Source organism: Ammodytes marinus (assembly GCF_949987685.1).
Source record: "Ammodytes marinus genome assembly, chromosome: 19".
In the NCBI taxonomy this organism is placed as follows: Eukaryota; Metazoa; Chordata; class Actinopteri; order Uranoscopiformes; family Ammodytidae; genus Ammodytes; species Ammodytes marinus.
In genome coordinates this window covers 5,237,321-5,255,000 of record NC_137223.1, presented here as the reverse complement: position 1 = coordinate 5,255,000, position 17,680 = coordinate 5,237,321, and the positions used below count along the sequence as shown (strand labels likewise).

The window sequence follows — 17,680 nt, the reverse complement described above, 5'->3', positions numbered from 1 at the left end:
TTATCATTGAATATTAAGTCTACTACAAGCCCCTATTCTAGCCACCTGCAAAGGAAGTCAGAGAAGGAAGCTTTATTTCCTTTGCAATACTCAGTTATAAATGGAAATACGCACTTTGTCCAGAATGTATTGGTTTCAAAACAGTGTGCTTTTCACCTATATTGTTCGAGAATACAAGGAGATCATAAGTCTTTAGGCGCCTCCGAATGATCCATATTTCATTGAGAATGTTTTAGGCACCAAACAAATGACTTCAAAACAGACTCTAATGGAATCCAGGGTTTATTATACAGCAAAACAAATAAGCAGTTCTGGTGCCTGCCGGGTTGCAAATGATATATTAAATATGGATATATACTGTATATAGATTATAAATGAAAAGAATCAAGACTAGAGCTCTGTTTGCCTCCTCGGCTTCACAGAGCCTAACCACAACAGGAACAAATAAAAAACACAGCCTTCCTGCCAACAGAAACTAATGTTTCGGTATAGTCTAAAAACAACAGGTGAGGGTAGATACAGTATTGACGCTACTCACAAGCTTGTGCTTCATCTTCTGCCGGATTTAGTGATTATTTCTTGACGAGCCGCGTACAGTCACACTGACACATCTGCATCACTGTCAGTCAGAAAGAGGTCAGACACATGATAGGCAGGTCGCTGGTGCGTGGGGCGGGCGTCCCTGCAGTAGTGTAAAGATGGAGCCTCCTATATCATCCACTAACACACTCATTTCAATGGAAAGATTCCAAAGACTGGAAGCTTTTGTGATTAGAAGTGACAGGGTTTGTCAAAGATCACAATATGGTAGATTTGCTGCTTATTCGTATAACTTCCGATCACTTATTTTGCAAACTTCTCATTCTTCAGGTTCCTTGTGAAATCTATGGATAGACATGCAGGGTTTAAGAAGGAAGCTCGAATGTGTACGGCAACTGTCTTCACTACGTTTTGAGAATAAAACTTAATTTGAGCCAACTGATCATGTTTTGTTGAGATACCTTTGAGTTTGTAGTTCTATATAATAAGACCAAAAAGTAAAAGCTGTGCCCACTTATTATTTAAAAAAAAAAAAAAATCTAACACTGTTTAATGTTTGAATCAACATTTTGGCCAAATTGTTTTTTGTTATCTGTATGAGATGGCACCACTGTTATTTTTTTTGAAATTCCTTTGTAGAACTCACAATTTAAATTTGAGTATTTAGACATAAGAAAGATACATTTTCATTACATATAATATGAATGATAAGTTATCTCGACTCAAATGTGGACAGTTTAGTTGACTGTAAAAACTCAAAAGATCTGCTGAACACAGTTGCCTTTAAATGTTGAGTTTTACTAAATTTAAAAAAAAAAAATCATAATGTTTTTACTCTCTTTGAATTCAGCTTTTGAGAATACATTAAAGTAAGACCAACTGGTAAACAGTATTTTGAAAAAAAAAAAAAATGTCACAAGAATTTACGAGCTCCTTTCTAAGCGTTCAACTTCCTCAGGAGATAGAATGGTGAGTGAGTGTGTCAAGTTAAGAATGTCTTTGTCAAATACAGTTTTGACCTTTTTTTATTGCATTTTTATTGAATAGTTTTTTTGCTTACAGTTCCCCTATTTGTGATTCATTAACAGCCATTTGGTGTTACACACAAACACAGAAAAACGCGCCTCATTTCCTGCCCCCTGCGTCATCTCAACGTGTTGCATCACTGAACTTCACAGTTGCTCAACATTCAAATCTTGTAGCAATGTTTGATATTTTACTTATTCTTTTCTTTGGGCAGAATATTGTACCTCAACATTAAGAAAAGAAGGTACATAAATGGACATGTTAGTCCTCTGAAAGGCATAGTAACCTTCAGGTCTAATGATTAACCCTATGGGGTACATGAGTATATGGATTGTACCTTGGGGGGGGACAAAAATGGACTACTACTTCATCCCTATTTCTGACAGTTAGAACCATCGGAAGATTGAGCCGTGACTGTAATGTAGTGAGAGTTAACAGCGCTAACTCTCTTCTTTATTGTTCTTCTCTTCTCCTTTCTGCCACCGGTCTCAACTGATAAGAATCAAATCGCTCCACCTGAACGTGTGCTTACAGCTGCAGCTTTCTGACGAGAGACACCGAGACGGTTGCAGATAGGCCCGCTGATCAATCACATTTTGGAGAGGCATTCAGAGTGGAGCACGATAGGTTTAGCACGATAGGTTTAGCCTGCTTGTGCTCTTTTCAAAGGAGAAGATGACTGTGACAGTGTCGGCTTAAAGCGCAGCATACATTTTCCTCATGTACATCTTCATCAAGAGAAACATATCACCCTGTTCAAACAGATTGGACAGCCGGAGTCACACTGAGCACAGCGCAGCTTGCAGTGCATGATGGGAACCAATTTAGCTTTTTTTCCCCTCCAGACACAATCCTTGAGTGAGATGAAAGGGAAGCTGTACTACTGTAATCCATCTGAATGGCCGGCTCCTACAACCTGATCTCTACTCTGGCTCATTCTCTCCCTGTGCATGCCTTCATCTTTCTTCTTTTCTGCTCTGTATTGGAAAGCTTTAAATGTAAGTGGCTTTCATCCAGAGGGCCAAATTAATGTACAGAGCGCAAAAAGTACAAAAGATTGATCATTTCAACTGACTGTTTGATCAGGTTGGGATTGTAAATTGAAAGTGGAAATGATGAAAGTTCCTGATTGACTTAATCTACACTAGCTCCACTCTAAACTGACATGAGAGAGAGAGAAAAACAAAGTGATTGGAAAACCAATGCCCAAGTTCTTTGTTTAATACTGTAGCATAACAACATTTCAAATGAAGAAAGTATTCAGACATTCTCCACTGTCTAGCCGTCCAGTTCATTCTGCAATCTACTCAAACGTCTGCTTTCCTCTTTTGCACCAAGGAAAGCTCTTTATATATATTTCTTCTTCTTGAACCTTTGTAAGAAATGAACTCTAATAGTTAGGGAGCTGGTTAGGGAGGTTGGTTCTTCCCTTACAGTAGAGAATGATCTTCATTTAAGGTAAGGTATCAGAAAAGCATGGTTAAAATTACAAAAAATTACAGACAGTTAACAGCAGATGTAGAGGCAACACAAAAAGGTTGATTTTCTTCTGTATTATATAAGAACAGCTTCATTTAATCAATTCTGTAAATACAGAATTGTACAAGATAATAATTTACTGAAGTAAGTATTTGCATGTGAAACAAAGATTGCCCCTATTGGCTGACAATAGCAGCATCCCAACAGTCAAAAACTCACAGATATTTAAGTGCTCACTGGCTTCCTAAATGTTTGCCATTATTTACTTGATAAAATACTCTGAGCTTTGATGATTATTTTGTTGCGTTTGTAGAATCAGAGCCTTGGCAGGTTTTTTTGTTGTTGTTGTTGCTTGGCTACTTGATTCATTGACTGGATAAGATGGACAATAATTAAAAGAAAGGCTAGTCCCACAAAATGTGTAAACTTATTAAGGTCCCCACAACAGGAGTAATACACGCACGCATGCATGCATACACAAACACACACACACACACACACACACACACACACACACACACACACACACACACACACACACACACACACACACACACACACACACACACACACACACATACACACACACACACACAGCCCTGGATCAGCAACACTCTCTCAGGGAAATAGATAAGCAAGTACAATGCTTCAAAACCGCCTGACTTCCAAGGAGCCAAGACTGAGACTACGCATGGTGTGTTGTCTAGTCACTTAATCCAAAATCTACATTTGGAGAAACAGAGGAAAGATGAAACTCTTACAAAAAATTCACAATTAAAAATCAAACATAGGAATGAAGAAATGTCGGAGGCAGGCAGGCAGGCAGGCATACGCTGCATCCATCTAACATGCTTGACTGAAGTAGACCTTGTGACTCAGTAACAACAGTGGAGCCCTCGTAGACCTTTCACCATCTGTCCTTAATGACACGGGCTGCACGGGGGCAGCATGTGAGGCTCTGCACACAACAGGAGTCTGCTTACTCACCACAGGCCACAGGGACATACAGGTGGACACAACGAACTGACCATGAACTCACATCACACCTACTCTCAGGCTCCTGCTGCTCCTTCAGGCTTTATTTGGGTCATGTAGGTTCACACTGCCTGACAGCCTGCTCTATGCTATATATATATATATATATACCTTTTTCCTGGATGTCATGCCATTGAAAACACCTTTTTTATTGCTAGAGGTTTTGCAAAGAATGAGTAACTGCTGGCTATCGGATGTCAACATCCGTCTTCATACACTCATAAAGCCTGGTGCTCTCTGGGGTCATTTCCTCTAGTTCCTCTGGATCACATTACACACATCTCAGACCTAACTTGGGACAAAATTATAGGAGTATATACATACATACATACATATATATATACATATATATATATATATATATATAATTTCACCAACATTATATAGGTCAAGAACAAGAAATAAAAGGGTGAAGAATTGAAAAGTTGTTATTACTGCACTAAAGCAATGTGTTTGTAGTTTCTAGCTGCTTAGTCAAATACCAAACGCTACTAAGTCTCTCTAGGAGCAGAGCTATTTCTCTTTAGTTTTTGGCAACATCAAAGTGAGATAAATTGAATAAATTAAATATTAATCTGTGATGAAACACCAATAAACCTTTTGATTTCAAAGCCTGGGCTGTTTGTGAATATTTCGGACAAAGCTGACGTCTACTGTGACACAGGAGCTTTAGTGAACCTGCAGCAACGTCCCTGTGACAGAATGAGTCCCAAACACTTTACCTTTACATTCAACTCATCGGCTTTTCTAATATTTGGGTGTGGTCTAACTGCACCCTCAATATTGCTCAGATAATATCGTCAGGCCCACGACATTTCAAAAAAAAAAAATTCCTTAAAAGGGAAGCGCTTTCTAGAACCAATTTTTAATCCCAAACTCTGAACACAATCTCCTTGGAGCATGTTAGCCATGCAGCTTAAGTTACCATGGTGATCTGGCCATGTGACACTGAAAAACACAGAGAAGTGGAGGCGCATAAAAAGAGAAAGTTGTTTACATACTTTGGGAGTCTCTAGTCACACCGGTTTGAAAAAACATCAAAAAGTGCCTTATTTTGCAAAACAAGTGGCCTATAAATATATGTAAACCAGCAACTGGCCCATTGATGCTTCTACTACCAAAGCATGAGGGTGGGTTCTGTTTGGGGGATGAATGGCATCATTCTCATTTGACCCATGAATCCAAATCAGCAGGAGGGAACTGTCCAACGTATGAGTGTAGTTCCCTGGACACATCTGGTGTAAACATGCCCTGAGAGGACTTGTTTTTATAGGCTCACTCGCTTGAAATGACAGGATGAAATCAGCATAGGCTTGACCTGGCTCGACAAAAAGTATCTACGTACAAATGACTTCCCCTACAGGAAAGGGCTGTAAGCATGGATCCAACCCAACTACACATAGACATTTCATGTTTTTCCATTTCCACATCTGTGTGCTACTAATGGAAAAGCCACCAGGGTACACGTCATGCTAGCAGTTTGGAAGTAGTATGCTTTCAATCCACAGCCTTTTTATGGCTATAGAATTAAGGTTGGGTTTTCCCATTGGCCTGGTCCACCATGAAAAGAATGGAGAAACAATCCTGAGGAAAGTGAGGAGGCTCAGTGGGCCACTATGGTCCCACAGACAGGATCTCCACCTAAGGGCCTCCTGCTGTCAAAATGGCAGGAAGCCACCGACGGGGCAAATCCTGCTGATCTGGTTGTAAGCTTACTGGTTTACAGTGCAGCGCGGGGGCTTGGAGCAGGAAGTGGGCACATTAATGCACTTCCACGCCCCCAACCCCCCCCCCCCCCCACCACTACACCAGCCCCCTCCCAACCACCTGTGCTGCTCTGGCAGGATGCCCCCCCCCCTGTCTCCTCCCTCACAATAACTCCTTTACAGCTGCACTTCTTCACCAAACCGCACCACTCAACTATTCTCTTTTGTTGTTTTACACTCCGCTGCTTTCGGCAACGTCAACCAAGATATGACTGGGTTTACCGTAAACTGCCTCAAAAAGGCCAGCATTCGTTACAAGGGTGGTTAACACCCGCACGCCCCCCCCCCCCCCCTCCAAAAAAAAAAGTCCTCATGTACCTCTATTGGTATCATCATGCAGATACGTTTAGGGCTTTTATTCAACAAAGTTTTCAGATGTCTCATGTCAACTTCAAGCCAATTATTTTATTTAAACATTTTCATTAGATTAACCGTAACAAACGGGTATTTGAAAAATATTTTTTAACTCCAGGACTGTTTCATGTTCTATAAAATCATCTTGTTTGAACATTACAATTAATAAAAGAAAACGATTTTGTTACCACCTTTGTGATCTCCACCTTACATTTCTAAGGTCAAGAACGAGATGTTATCTCTATCGATTTCAAACTTAAATCCAGATCCTGAAAGACAGCCCTGTAGCGCTAAGCCAGATAGTTTAGGAACTCACCACTTTATTGGTCTTCTTCAAGAGCAAATCCATCCACGGTCCATTCTGTCTTTTCTAACATCAAAATGATGATGGACTGGTTGTTTTTTCTTGAAGAAAGAAAATAATCTTTGGCCAAGTGTGAGACGCACAGCGAGCAGAACGCCTGTAAACCAAAAGAGAAAATGCCTTTTATTGTTTAGCAATGAATCAACCACAGCAGCTGGCAGAAGTTGTCGGTTCATTTCTCCTGTGATATGGAGATGATATAAAAACATTGAATCATTGCAGTATCACTTCAATATGTAAATGTTTAGTCAGTAGAACACCTTCAAACCAGGACTATTGACTGCATGGCTCCTGGAGCTCATGAACATCAACATCATGTCTGCTATGTGAGCTCATTGAACAAAGCTTCACACAACATGTGTGTTCTATTGTGCCATCAATAGTTCCTCCCCGACATTCAGAAGCATACTTATTATTTTCTATTTATACCCCGGGCCGCTCATCAGCCACAGATGTCAGAGCTCCATGTTAACAGGCCTCAGACAGACACAATGGGAGTGTTTGTGTTGTTGTTGCAGAGTGTCTCTGATGTGCACAGCAGAACAAATCAAATCCATCTAGGGGAGGAATTGTGACCTCTGCCACCGCCGGTGTCACCTCCTCCAAGTCCTCAGCCATTGGCTGATGGTCCCTGGCAGAATGACAGTAATGTCCTGGCCTGGGGGTTGTTGCCCCCCCCCCCTCTTCACTAAAACAATGATCTCACTCCCCATACCAGGAATCCGCTGATTGTTTGAGATACCTTCCACTATGCTTGATTGAGTGACACTTCTTTTGCAGGAAATGTCAAAGACCTCTAAAAAGAGCTTAAGTAACACTTTACAATAAGGCTACATTAACTGAGTTATTAATTATTTAATGCAAGTAATGGTTAGTTAACGCTTAGTTAACGCTTATTAATAGGTTAATTAACATTGAACTAGGTTAACTAATGATGTGTTAAGCATTTACTAAGCAGTTTAGATTCAAAGTGAGGAATCTAAAGCTGAAGGTATGATGAGTGTCTGACTGATACAGGATGCTTATATATAGTGTCTCTCACTCTTTTTTGTCATGAACACAAATTAAACATTTTGTAATATGGAAATGTCTCTGGATGATGCCATCTTTAGTAATCTTCTTGTCCTTGAAGGCCACCGTAGCTCCTGTGAGTTATCAAGGGAGCGTTGCAATCTAGAACTTTCATCACTTGATTTTGCTGCCAAAACACAACTTAACTACACAAAGCACATTTGACTATTTGCTATATATTGAGATAAAAAGGTCACATTAACACTACTAACTAAAAGGTTTGACTGATACTCTGCAATTTAAATGAATAGAATCTCACTGAGTTCAGCTCAGATGAAATCTACTTTGATGTCATATTTATCACAGCATCTTAACACCCTATCCTTTCTGCTGCATTCAAAAGTATTTCTGGGTTGTGGGTATGTAATAGTATGCAACTGGTGACTGCTGATGTATATTTGCACAGGTCAATGAGTTGAGCTCTAAAAACTCGAAAGCAAGCAGCAATGACTTCAGGCACTCTCTCAACAGTTTGCAGTGTGCGCTCACTGCACTAGAGTGAAGAGAACAAAAGGGTGTCACATAGGAGGATATGACCTCAAACTTCGGATGAAGACAGACACAACAGCAGTGTTATGCCTGTGCACACTTTGTTCACTCTAACCTCATTTACGCACACACCTTTATATTTAGAAACAAATGCTTGTGACCAACAGCAACCAATACCTGTATTCTGAGATCTGTTTTCATAGCAGTGATTCTTGAGAACCGGGACAAAAGTCTGGGACAAAATGTAACTGCTGTTATCTTTAAAAATAAAAATATTTAAAATTGTAGATGTTATTAGGGATTAAGAATAGAATGTCTGTAGCACAATAATCCCCTTAAATTTAATTTAATTATTATTATGTCAAATTTATGACACTTGTTATCTTCTCATGATGTCAAAAACAGTGTGTCCTCAGAGAAGGTTTCAATCTTTCATATGCAATAAAACCTATTAAAAATGGACTTTAATGATTAAAAATAGCTTTTTTTCATCAACGGCAACACTAAATAATCTCTCATATCAATAAAAAAGGTTTCTAAGTGGGGGCCACTTTTTGTCACCACCGTCAGACATTTCATTAAAATGTAATCAAATCTGTCAGATATACTTGTCAACTCCGTCAGATATGTGTCAACTCCGTCAGATTTATATTATTATGATAACAATACATAATGATATTTCATTGTTGTTGAGTAAGGGTTGGTCATATGTGAAAATCTAACCAGTCACCTAACATGAGAATGTGTTTTGAAATGTGAAACACATCTTGATTGCTGTTCATTTTAAAGTAAACATTCTATTACACAGTTCAACTTAAGAACACAGAACAGAGGAAAATGTCTATAAAATATCTATAGTCATATACATTTTGAAAATATTTGTTGTGGCCTCTGTCAGTGTTGGTGAATACTTGTGATCATAATTCTTCTCATGGGTCTAGCATAAATTGAGGGAAAATGAATCTGTGTTTTTGGTGTCTGACGGTGTTGACACAAACTAAAGAATGGAAAGGTAAAAAGCCCATTTTGAAAACAAGGACAAAAGCTGGGAGGTTGTGTCAAAGCTTAGCTCAGTAGCTTAGTATATGTTGGATATATCTTTTAATTTGCCTAAACATAGGGTTTGTATTTGTTCAACATTGCACCCTGTTTGTCCCACTTCTCAAGAATCACTGATAGATGGATTCAACATGTTATGTTAATGTGCCTTAAAGTAGAACAAGCTCAAATGACTTAAGTTTTCTTAAGATGTCTTGACGAGGTAAACATATGCACCCATCTCTTAACCTCGGGGCCCTGGGCGCTATAGACAGCCTGACTCAGCTGCTGCAAAGAGAAAAACAAACCGCTTACAGACAAGAGGTTGATATTTGAACTAGTGTGCTACAGTGTTCCCCAGGAAAACACAGACAGGGGGGCTGCATGAGGAGGCCTAACCCTTAGAGACACACAGTTTAGAAAGCCGCTGTTGTCACTGCAAACTGCTCTAATTTGATATGGTATGCATATCATTTCTATGGTGGCAGCAGGGGGTGGGGGGCTCTGGGGACCTCCAAAGACAACAGTGTTTACTAGGAATAACCTGAGCAACACTTAAGAAACCCAACATGAATATATGAAGGAGCAGGCCTAGCTCCATAAAGTGATAATTGCTCTGTTACAGTTACCAAGGTGAATATCTAGACACAAGGAAAGCACTTGACATGGCTCTTTGGAAGCAATTTTCCCAGCTTTGGAGTGGAGAGGAGAAAAAACTGCAATACAAATGTCACATTCTGCGACGCTCGGGAATAAAAAGTAAAAGACCACACAAGTCAAGAATTCAAAACAACATGCAAAAAGCTTCCTGGTAGCACTGGCATGGCGCTGCATGTGTGCTCAGGAAACAACCGTAACACATGCTAAAGTTTCATAACTATTTTTATCCAGCTAGGTGTCCCGGCAGCATTCTCACAACCGAGCTGTCCAAACTGACAAAAGATCAAATCACAGGAAGGGAAGACAATTAGGGTCGCGCAAGAACACAAAGGGTTTGAGTTCTGATAGTCATCCTGAGAACAACATCAGAATTCTCTACTTACTTTCTGAATCCCATTTGCTACATTTAAATTTGAGAATTGAGAATAATGATCAGATTTGTCATAATAAATTGTGCCAATTTTCATGTGGCATGTAAACACCTTTCTGTTAACAATCCAACAATGTAATCAATACTCCACAGTTTACGGATGCTAAAGTGAATGGTGATGAGGGGCAGTGATGAAGCTAGATGAGGATGATTAGGGAGCTTACCCTTTCATACAGAGTGGTTGAAGAGAAGAATAAAATGAGAAATTGGGGCCATGTGAACGTAGCTCTATCTTCTCTCAAAAACGAATACATCATGATAACGAAATGAGACCGTTTGGTTAAATCTAAAATTCATTTCTCAGAATTCAAAAAGTCTGATCAAGGACTGGCTTAACAAAGCTAAAACTCCAAATTTTTATCAGAATTCTGGAGGAGAATAAGGGCTTACCATCAAAACTCAGAACCAGGAATAATTGTTGAAAAAGTAGTTTTGAATGAATGTGCTTAAACTATCAGAATTCAGTGAAAGATCAAGGCTGTATGAGGAACAACAGGTTGAACTCAGAAATGACTCAATCTGGTTAAAGACCAACGAGAATTCTGAATTCATTATCAGAATTCGAAGATTTTGAGAAATTCTCAGAACCATGTCAGAAATCTCAAAAAGAACACAGACCTAAAAGCAAATAGAATAAACTCACCCAAACTTGTATAAAAAACAAGTCAGTCTTGTGTGTAAGAATTTTTTCATGAATTCAGATTCTTCAGACAGAACCTTTACTTTTTGCTCTTCATTTTTCTATCAAAAATAATCCTTTTGTTTAATATTTAGAAAAATAGAATTGTTGAAAGAATTTGCTCTAACCAAAGATCATTCTAGTAGTAGTAGTAGTAGTAGTAGTAATCCAATACAAACAGGTCATTACACTGGGTTAAATGCTTTCTCTTCATTCACTGAAAGCCACTTTACACAAGCACGGCTCATTCTTCCAAACTACTTCAATACACCTCCCTCCCTCCCTCCTTCTTCAACCCCTCCTTTGTTTTTATTCCAAAGCTATTAGGACCAGATGTGCATTATTTCATTAGCTTAGTGTGTTTTTCACACAGTTGTTGTAGCCTGTAAGGGATGACCACAGGACAGGTTACTTACTAAAGAGTATTCACTGAGAAGCTCCCTGCTTTAGGCAGAATAGTCTGATGAGTCTGCGGGGAGATCATCAAAAAGCTTTGACGCAACCATCAAGATCATTTACGTGTCTTGGTCGTTTCTTACAGGCAACAAAAAAAAAAACTCAAAACACAACAGTTCAAAATCTGCCTGTGGTGTTTTTAAGATTTGATAGATCCTTGGCAAGTGTCTCCTTTGAGCAGCAAACACACACACACACACACACACACACACACACACACACACACACACACACACACACACACACACACACACACACACACACTCAAACACACTCAGACAGACACTGACTCTCCAACCACAGACTTGAAGGGGAGCTGGGTCTGGTCTGGATGGATAGTGCAATGGGATTTCACATGGCCAGCTCAGAATGCACATCCCCGCCAGAGTGCACATCCCCGCCATGAGTAGTAGCCATGCCATGACAGAGAGAAGAAGGAATCGCCACAATGAAGAGAGAGAGAGAGAGAGAAAGAAAGGGGGAACAATAGCCCTTGCTGTAAAGTGCAGGATCTTAGATTTCTCTCCGCGCAGTGCTGTTCCGTCTACGCCTCACATTGGCAGTGGCCCAGTCAAACATGCCTTTGTGCTGACGTGGGAGAGCTATGGGAACATGTTTTCTTCTTTTTTTTTTCTTTTTTCCTGGCCAAGGCACTTGGGCTTGGGATGTGGAGCCGAGATGGGGGGGGGATTTACTCAAATATCCTCTACGATGCAAACCATCCTTTTAATGATGTGCTAGACGGGGATTGGCAGTCTTCTTTTTTCTTCTTCACTTCTTTAAGCAGTATGTGTGCTCTTGTGCTATAAGTCTGATAAGTATCCAAACTGATGCAGTTGTGGCCGTCCAAATGAATGTCTTCAGAAGAAATCCATCTACAGTACCATCACACAGACAGAAAGATCCCTCCATCACATATGCCTCCGAACTGCCAATTTCATGAATCATTAACCCACCAAGCGCTTGGTTACTTCTGAAACACAAGCAGCTTCTCCTGTCGTAAGCATGTTGACTGAGCCATGATAGGAACTACAGCCAACAGAAAAGCTGATCAATGCGGGGCGTGGGACTTTAGCTGTGTCCGTGGAACCCCTGAGGGACTCGTTATGTCCAGATTCTACCAAAAGACCCAGAGGGATGCCCAAAGCCAATTTAAGAGATGTCGGCATTGTTACATCAGAAGTAATTTAGTAAAGTCACGAGTTGCTTAAATCCTGTGGATACAGAAGGTTGGGGTTTGGTGACAAATAGAGGAAAAGAATGCCTACATTTTTTTGAAAAAATGTTTTGTGCATAGGTTTTCTTATCATTAATTGTGGATGCTTTTGACTGAATCGTTTAATTCAAACCTCATATGAGGAACTCCTAAGAACTCATCTTTCCTTTAAAGAGCAAAAATGACCTGTAACAGCAAACAAGACCATCAGTGAAAAATACACTATTTCTATAGAGTTAATATCAATCCCTTTGCTTAGGTACAAATCCGCAACCTTAGATAAATGAATTTACAGGCAGACCGAAAAAGCCTGTGTTGAATGGTACTAAATTAAAGTTTACTTTGCTTCACCATAGTCACATAAAAATACAATACCTCATGGCCATGCATCCTGCGGTCTGTCTTTCACTCGTTCCTAAACAAATGCACGCCCCACTCGCTAGCAAAGATCTTTAGGACAGCAGGCGTTGGTGTGGTAAAAACACCCCCCCCCCCGCCTTATCCAAAGAAGGCGCTAGAGTTAATAAAAACTGAAGGTTCAATGTAACCATTCGGAGAGGTTAACCCCCAAATAGGTTAGTAGCCCCCATTTTGGAGATTGTGATTTTATTTTTAATTGCTTAGCTAATTGCGGAAATTAAATTGTTATAGTAAAGTTTTTATTATTATTATTATTATTATTATTATTATTATTATTATTATTATTATTATTATTATTATTATTATTATTATTATTCGTTTAAAACAAAATATATATCTAAAATGAAACATGCTTATTTTAATTGGATCAATTTTAATAAACCAATACAGTTAAATAATATTAAGATAATTAAGCATTTCACTATCATACTATACAATATATCATGTCATTAGTATTCCTAAGTCAACAACCCTGTCTTCCACTAGCATCACTAAGGTATTTTTTAAGTTGCAGCTTTTAGAATATTGGAGAGCAAGAAGAGAGCGGAATAATTCAATTGAATGTGATGCAACAATAGGGCAATAATTCAAAAGTATTATTGCTTACTGACAATCTGTGGATCCTGGTCAAATAATTATATCATTTTACCATTCTGAAATTATTCCACAAAATGAACGATTCAGACGCAACTTCAATTCAAAATGATCTACAGCGGTCAAGTCTGTAATGTACAACAGTGGAATACAGCATGCACTGACCATAATTTCGATTCTTTGTTGTCTTTTTCATAAATGGAGCAAAGGCTTGATATATCAATAAAATTCACATTTTGCTACTTATTCCAGTAATTGTCTAGTATTTTGAAAGTATTGTCTGGATTTCTTGTGAGCACCTATAAGCAACACCTCGTAAAACAACAAACACATTTACAGAATATACTGTATATATAGGAGAATGGCAGATTAAAGATGACTGGACAACAATGCATCAGCTGCATGCAAAGCCTTTAAAGATTGAGGAAAAATCAGACAGCACAAAGACAGTGTAGAATAAAACTAATGATTCACTCTTCATGATGCTAAAAAAGACGTATTTTAAAATGTGATATCAGATCAACTATCAAGGTCAAAATGTCCGTTTCCAGATCATTCTATCCTTTATGTTGATGGACAAAGAAAACCTGGTGCAGCAGCAAACACTACGATATTTCATATGACGTGATAATAGCGCTGGCAGATTGGATCAAGTGGCATTTAAGGCTGACTGAGTCACTGTGGGGTTTACAGTTTTGGACCACCCCCCTCCCCCCACACACACAAACACATAAGCTGGGGGGATTGCTATGCATGGGAAACGCAAGGCAGCAGCAGCTACTGTACAGAACAAAAGGCTCCGTGCGTAAAATTACGCACGAGTGCTGCCGCCGTGCACGTGTTGTGAAAGGACAATGTGTTTTGTTTTCATTTCAGCTCGAAAGCTCTCCCTTTAAAATGACATACAGTCTATCACTGCGATACCTAAGCCCTCTTCTGCCCTTACAACACTCATCAGATCAGACAGTTCAGACGTTAGAATGTGGCGGAAATAGCAGCGAGAATGTGAGAAATGGTAGAGGATGGATGGAGCGCTCCCCCCCCCCTCAGTGCCATCATCATCGGGTTGCATCAGCACAAACAGACAAAGAGGCTGTGGCCGTCACCGCTCTTCAAACTGCTGTATCACCGCATTAAATGGCAGCGGCAATATACTCCACTGAAGCGCACGAGTTCAGTCAAACACGTGGCGATCAAACAATAGTAATCCCGAAAATGAAGACATTTCTTCTCCCCATACACATCACTGCCTGCCTTCGTGGACACATGCTACTTTTTCTTTTTTTATGAGCCAAGAAGTAAACGCGGCCGCTGCAAACTGCGTGGAAAGGTATTTCTTCTCACAACTCCCAAGTCCACATTTAATATTTAATATAATGGGTATCTTTAAGTTACGTTAATGTATCGTATGCACAACAGCATGCGCCAGCAAAACTGGTTTTGTAAAATTATTTTTTAATAAAAAATCAAAACTGTAAAAAAAAAAAGAATGTACAGTTTGTGTAGAATGTAAAGAATGAACAGTGTTATTTTAAAATCGATGTGTGAGCCATTTATCAGCGAACGGCATTACAGCATAATAATTCACCGCAACACCGCTGACTCCTCCATAATAAGACTGACAGGGACTGACTAAGCCACTATACTGCGGCACCCGTTCACATGACAATGCAGGACCGCGCGTAAAGGCGCAGCTGTTTTGACAGAGATACACCACTTGATTTAACTAGAAGATAAACATCAACAATGTGCTCTTATATTTTTCGGCAAGGCAGTGGGCGTCGGGCTTTCTTCAGACCCTTTTTTTTTATCAATTGCTTTATTAATGATTATGAAGATATGAGCTCTTTAACGACACCCGTTTAAGCGATTGGGATAATTCCATTGGCTGTCGGGGTAAATAAGGCTCGTACTTACACAGCACATAGTTCACATTTAAAAAAGTTGCTTTAATAAGCAATACTTTAAGATTAGGAGATACTAGCAGAAATGCTGTAATGCATTCAATAAACAAATAATAACAATACAAATAATATTGATAATAATAATCATGCATTCTTTATTCAGCTCCATATTAATTTGATTAATGTATGTAGTGAGTGAGGGAGGCGTTATAGTGACGCTGCAAGTGACAGCAATTTTCCCGGAGCATTTTTCCCATGCCTCTGGGATCACCAACTGCATCTACTTTGCAAAAAATAAAAAAATAACAGAACTGGGGAGCGCACACGGCGTATTGACTCAAAGCATAACAGGATGTGGTGCAGAGTTTTGAGTTTCACTCCTGAACCCGCGTTCACACCCAAACACATTACCTACACCCCTTCAGCATATTCGCACCACCACCGCCAAGCTTTCAAGATTCATGCATGTGGTTTTCAGCCTTTTTTTCTATAGGCTAAGTGACTTTCGCCCCCCCCCCCCCAAAATATATCACCGAGGATTCTCCTGGCTGGAGCTGCACACCGCTGCGCCACTTATGCAAGTTTGCAACTCGGTTATGAGAGCATCCACTAGACTGAGATTGACAAATAGGAGGAATCTGAAGAATAACAAAGCGAGATAGTAGTGGTCTGAGAGGAAGAAAAAGACGCAAAGAGACGTGCATAAATGCCAGCTCACCTTTGACTTTCTAGTCTGCTCGTATTCCAGCCCTTTTGTCCGTTTCCCACATTAAGTTCTTTCACATGATGACTCACTCTGTCGTTTCCTCAAAGCCTCCCGGCTGCAGAATAGGTGACTTCTTGCCCCGCCGCTGCAACTCCTTATTTCTGACTTGTAAAAAAAAAAACACAAACACAACGTCTAGAGATTCTCCGGTGTGTAGTAGTACTGCGCGCGCGTGTGTTTGCGTGAGTGGTGATCCCGCGCGGCGTGCCGCTCCGTCTCTGCTGTTTGTTCCACTGGACTGGAACGCCTCCTCTCAAGCCGCTACGTTGTTGACATTGTGCCGCTGACGTCACTCTATCCCCCATTCACAACATCGTACAGAGCGCTGCGGCTTTGCGCTGGAGCAGGCAGGAGGCGCGCGTGTGCTCTCTGGAAGGTGCGCACCGGAGTTTGGAGAATCTGACTACACTGGGCTGCCATGCTCACACCCCTCCCCTAGCAGGGCCAAGCGGCCCATACGCCCTCCCCCTCCTCCCTGTGCACACAGCGGGAATATGACGGTGAAAGATGACACAAGGCATTTTTTCACAAGCTGCAGGCGCAAAACGTGAAAACAAATGTAGTAGTCCAGTGTTTACGCCCTTACATTCTAAGATGACAGCATTTTATTATTTATTTTTTAAACAATTTTGCTCAAGGAAAGCAAACCACTGCTTTCAAATTAAAGTGTTCCAACTGGAAAAAGAGAAAATATAGCCTACTAAAAACTACAAACTATTATGAACTACTCTTATCATACATATATTTTTATTCAGTCCATAAACTTTATTTTTGTCCTTTCCATGTTGCAGTTTCCATGACAGTTGTTTCCCTTTTCTGTCATTTGTGATTCCTGAGTTTGAGTGTATTGTTTGGGTCATAATCACGAGTTAATTCATTCATGATTGATAAAGATACATTATATAATAGCTTAAGCAGTACGTGGAAACAAGTGTTGTTACCCGGTGAATAGAAACATATACACACGAGCGTGGCCTTTTAGGGCTTCTATAACCTTGGGAAGTTTCAGTGTTAAACAGAGCTGTTATGACTGGTCTGGGTGATTCATTGTTCATAGTGTGTTGATGTCTATTGGCTATATTTTCGCTTCATTTGCTCTGTAGTTTCGATCTCTGTATTTGTTCATCATTTTATGTTATGAATGAATATGTTCTGATTCGAACAACTGAAAGAAAATAAGGTTTCTCATTTCCTTTCTCGTCAATCACCTGCTCTCCCCCCCCCCCCCCCCCACACACACACACAGATCCCTCCAGTTCAAATCAGAAAATGTTCATTTCAAAGTTATGAACAAATAGAGGGATCTAAACTGCAGAGCAAATACAACAACACAATATATAGACAGAAACACACTCATCATACACTTATAATCTACTGTATATGGACAAGTAAT

General features: G+C 39.9%; 1 protein-coding gene across 1 annotated transcript in view; it reads right to left on the bottom strand.

Annotated features, from left to right (window-relative positions):
• Positions 1 to 16,358, bottom strand: part of bach2b (BTB and CNC homology 1, basic leucine zipper transcription factor 2b) — a 100,671-nt gene extending 84,313 nt beyond the window's left edge. Inside the window, exons 1-2 of the mRNA XM_080048360.1 lie at positions 16,240 to 16,358; positions 6,517 to 6,661 (exon numbers count right to left, since the gene is read on the bottom strand). Coding sequence (XP_079904486.1) covers positions 6,517 to 6,549 — 33 coding nt within the window. The 5' untranslated portion in view covers positions 6,550 to 6,661; positions 16,240 to 16,358. The remainder of the gene's footprint in view (positions 1 to 6,516; positions 6,662 to 16,239) is intronic.
• Positions 16,359 to 17,680: the final 1,322 nt, after the last annotated feature.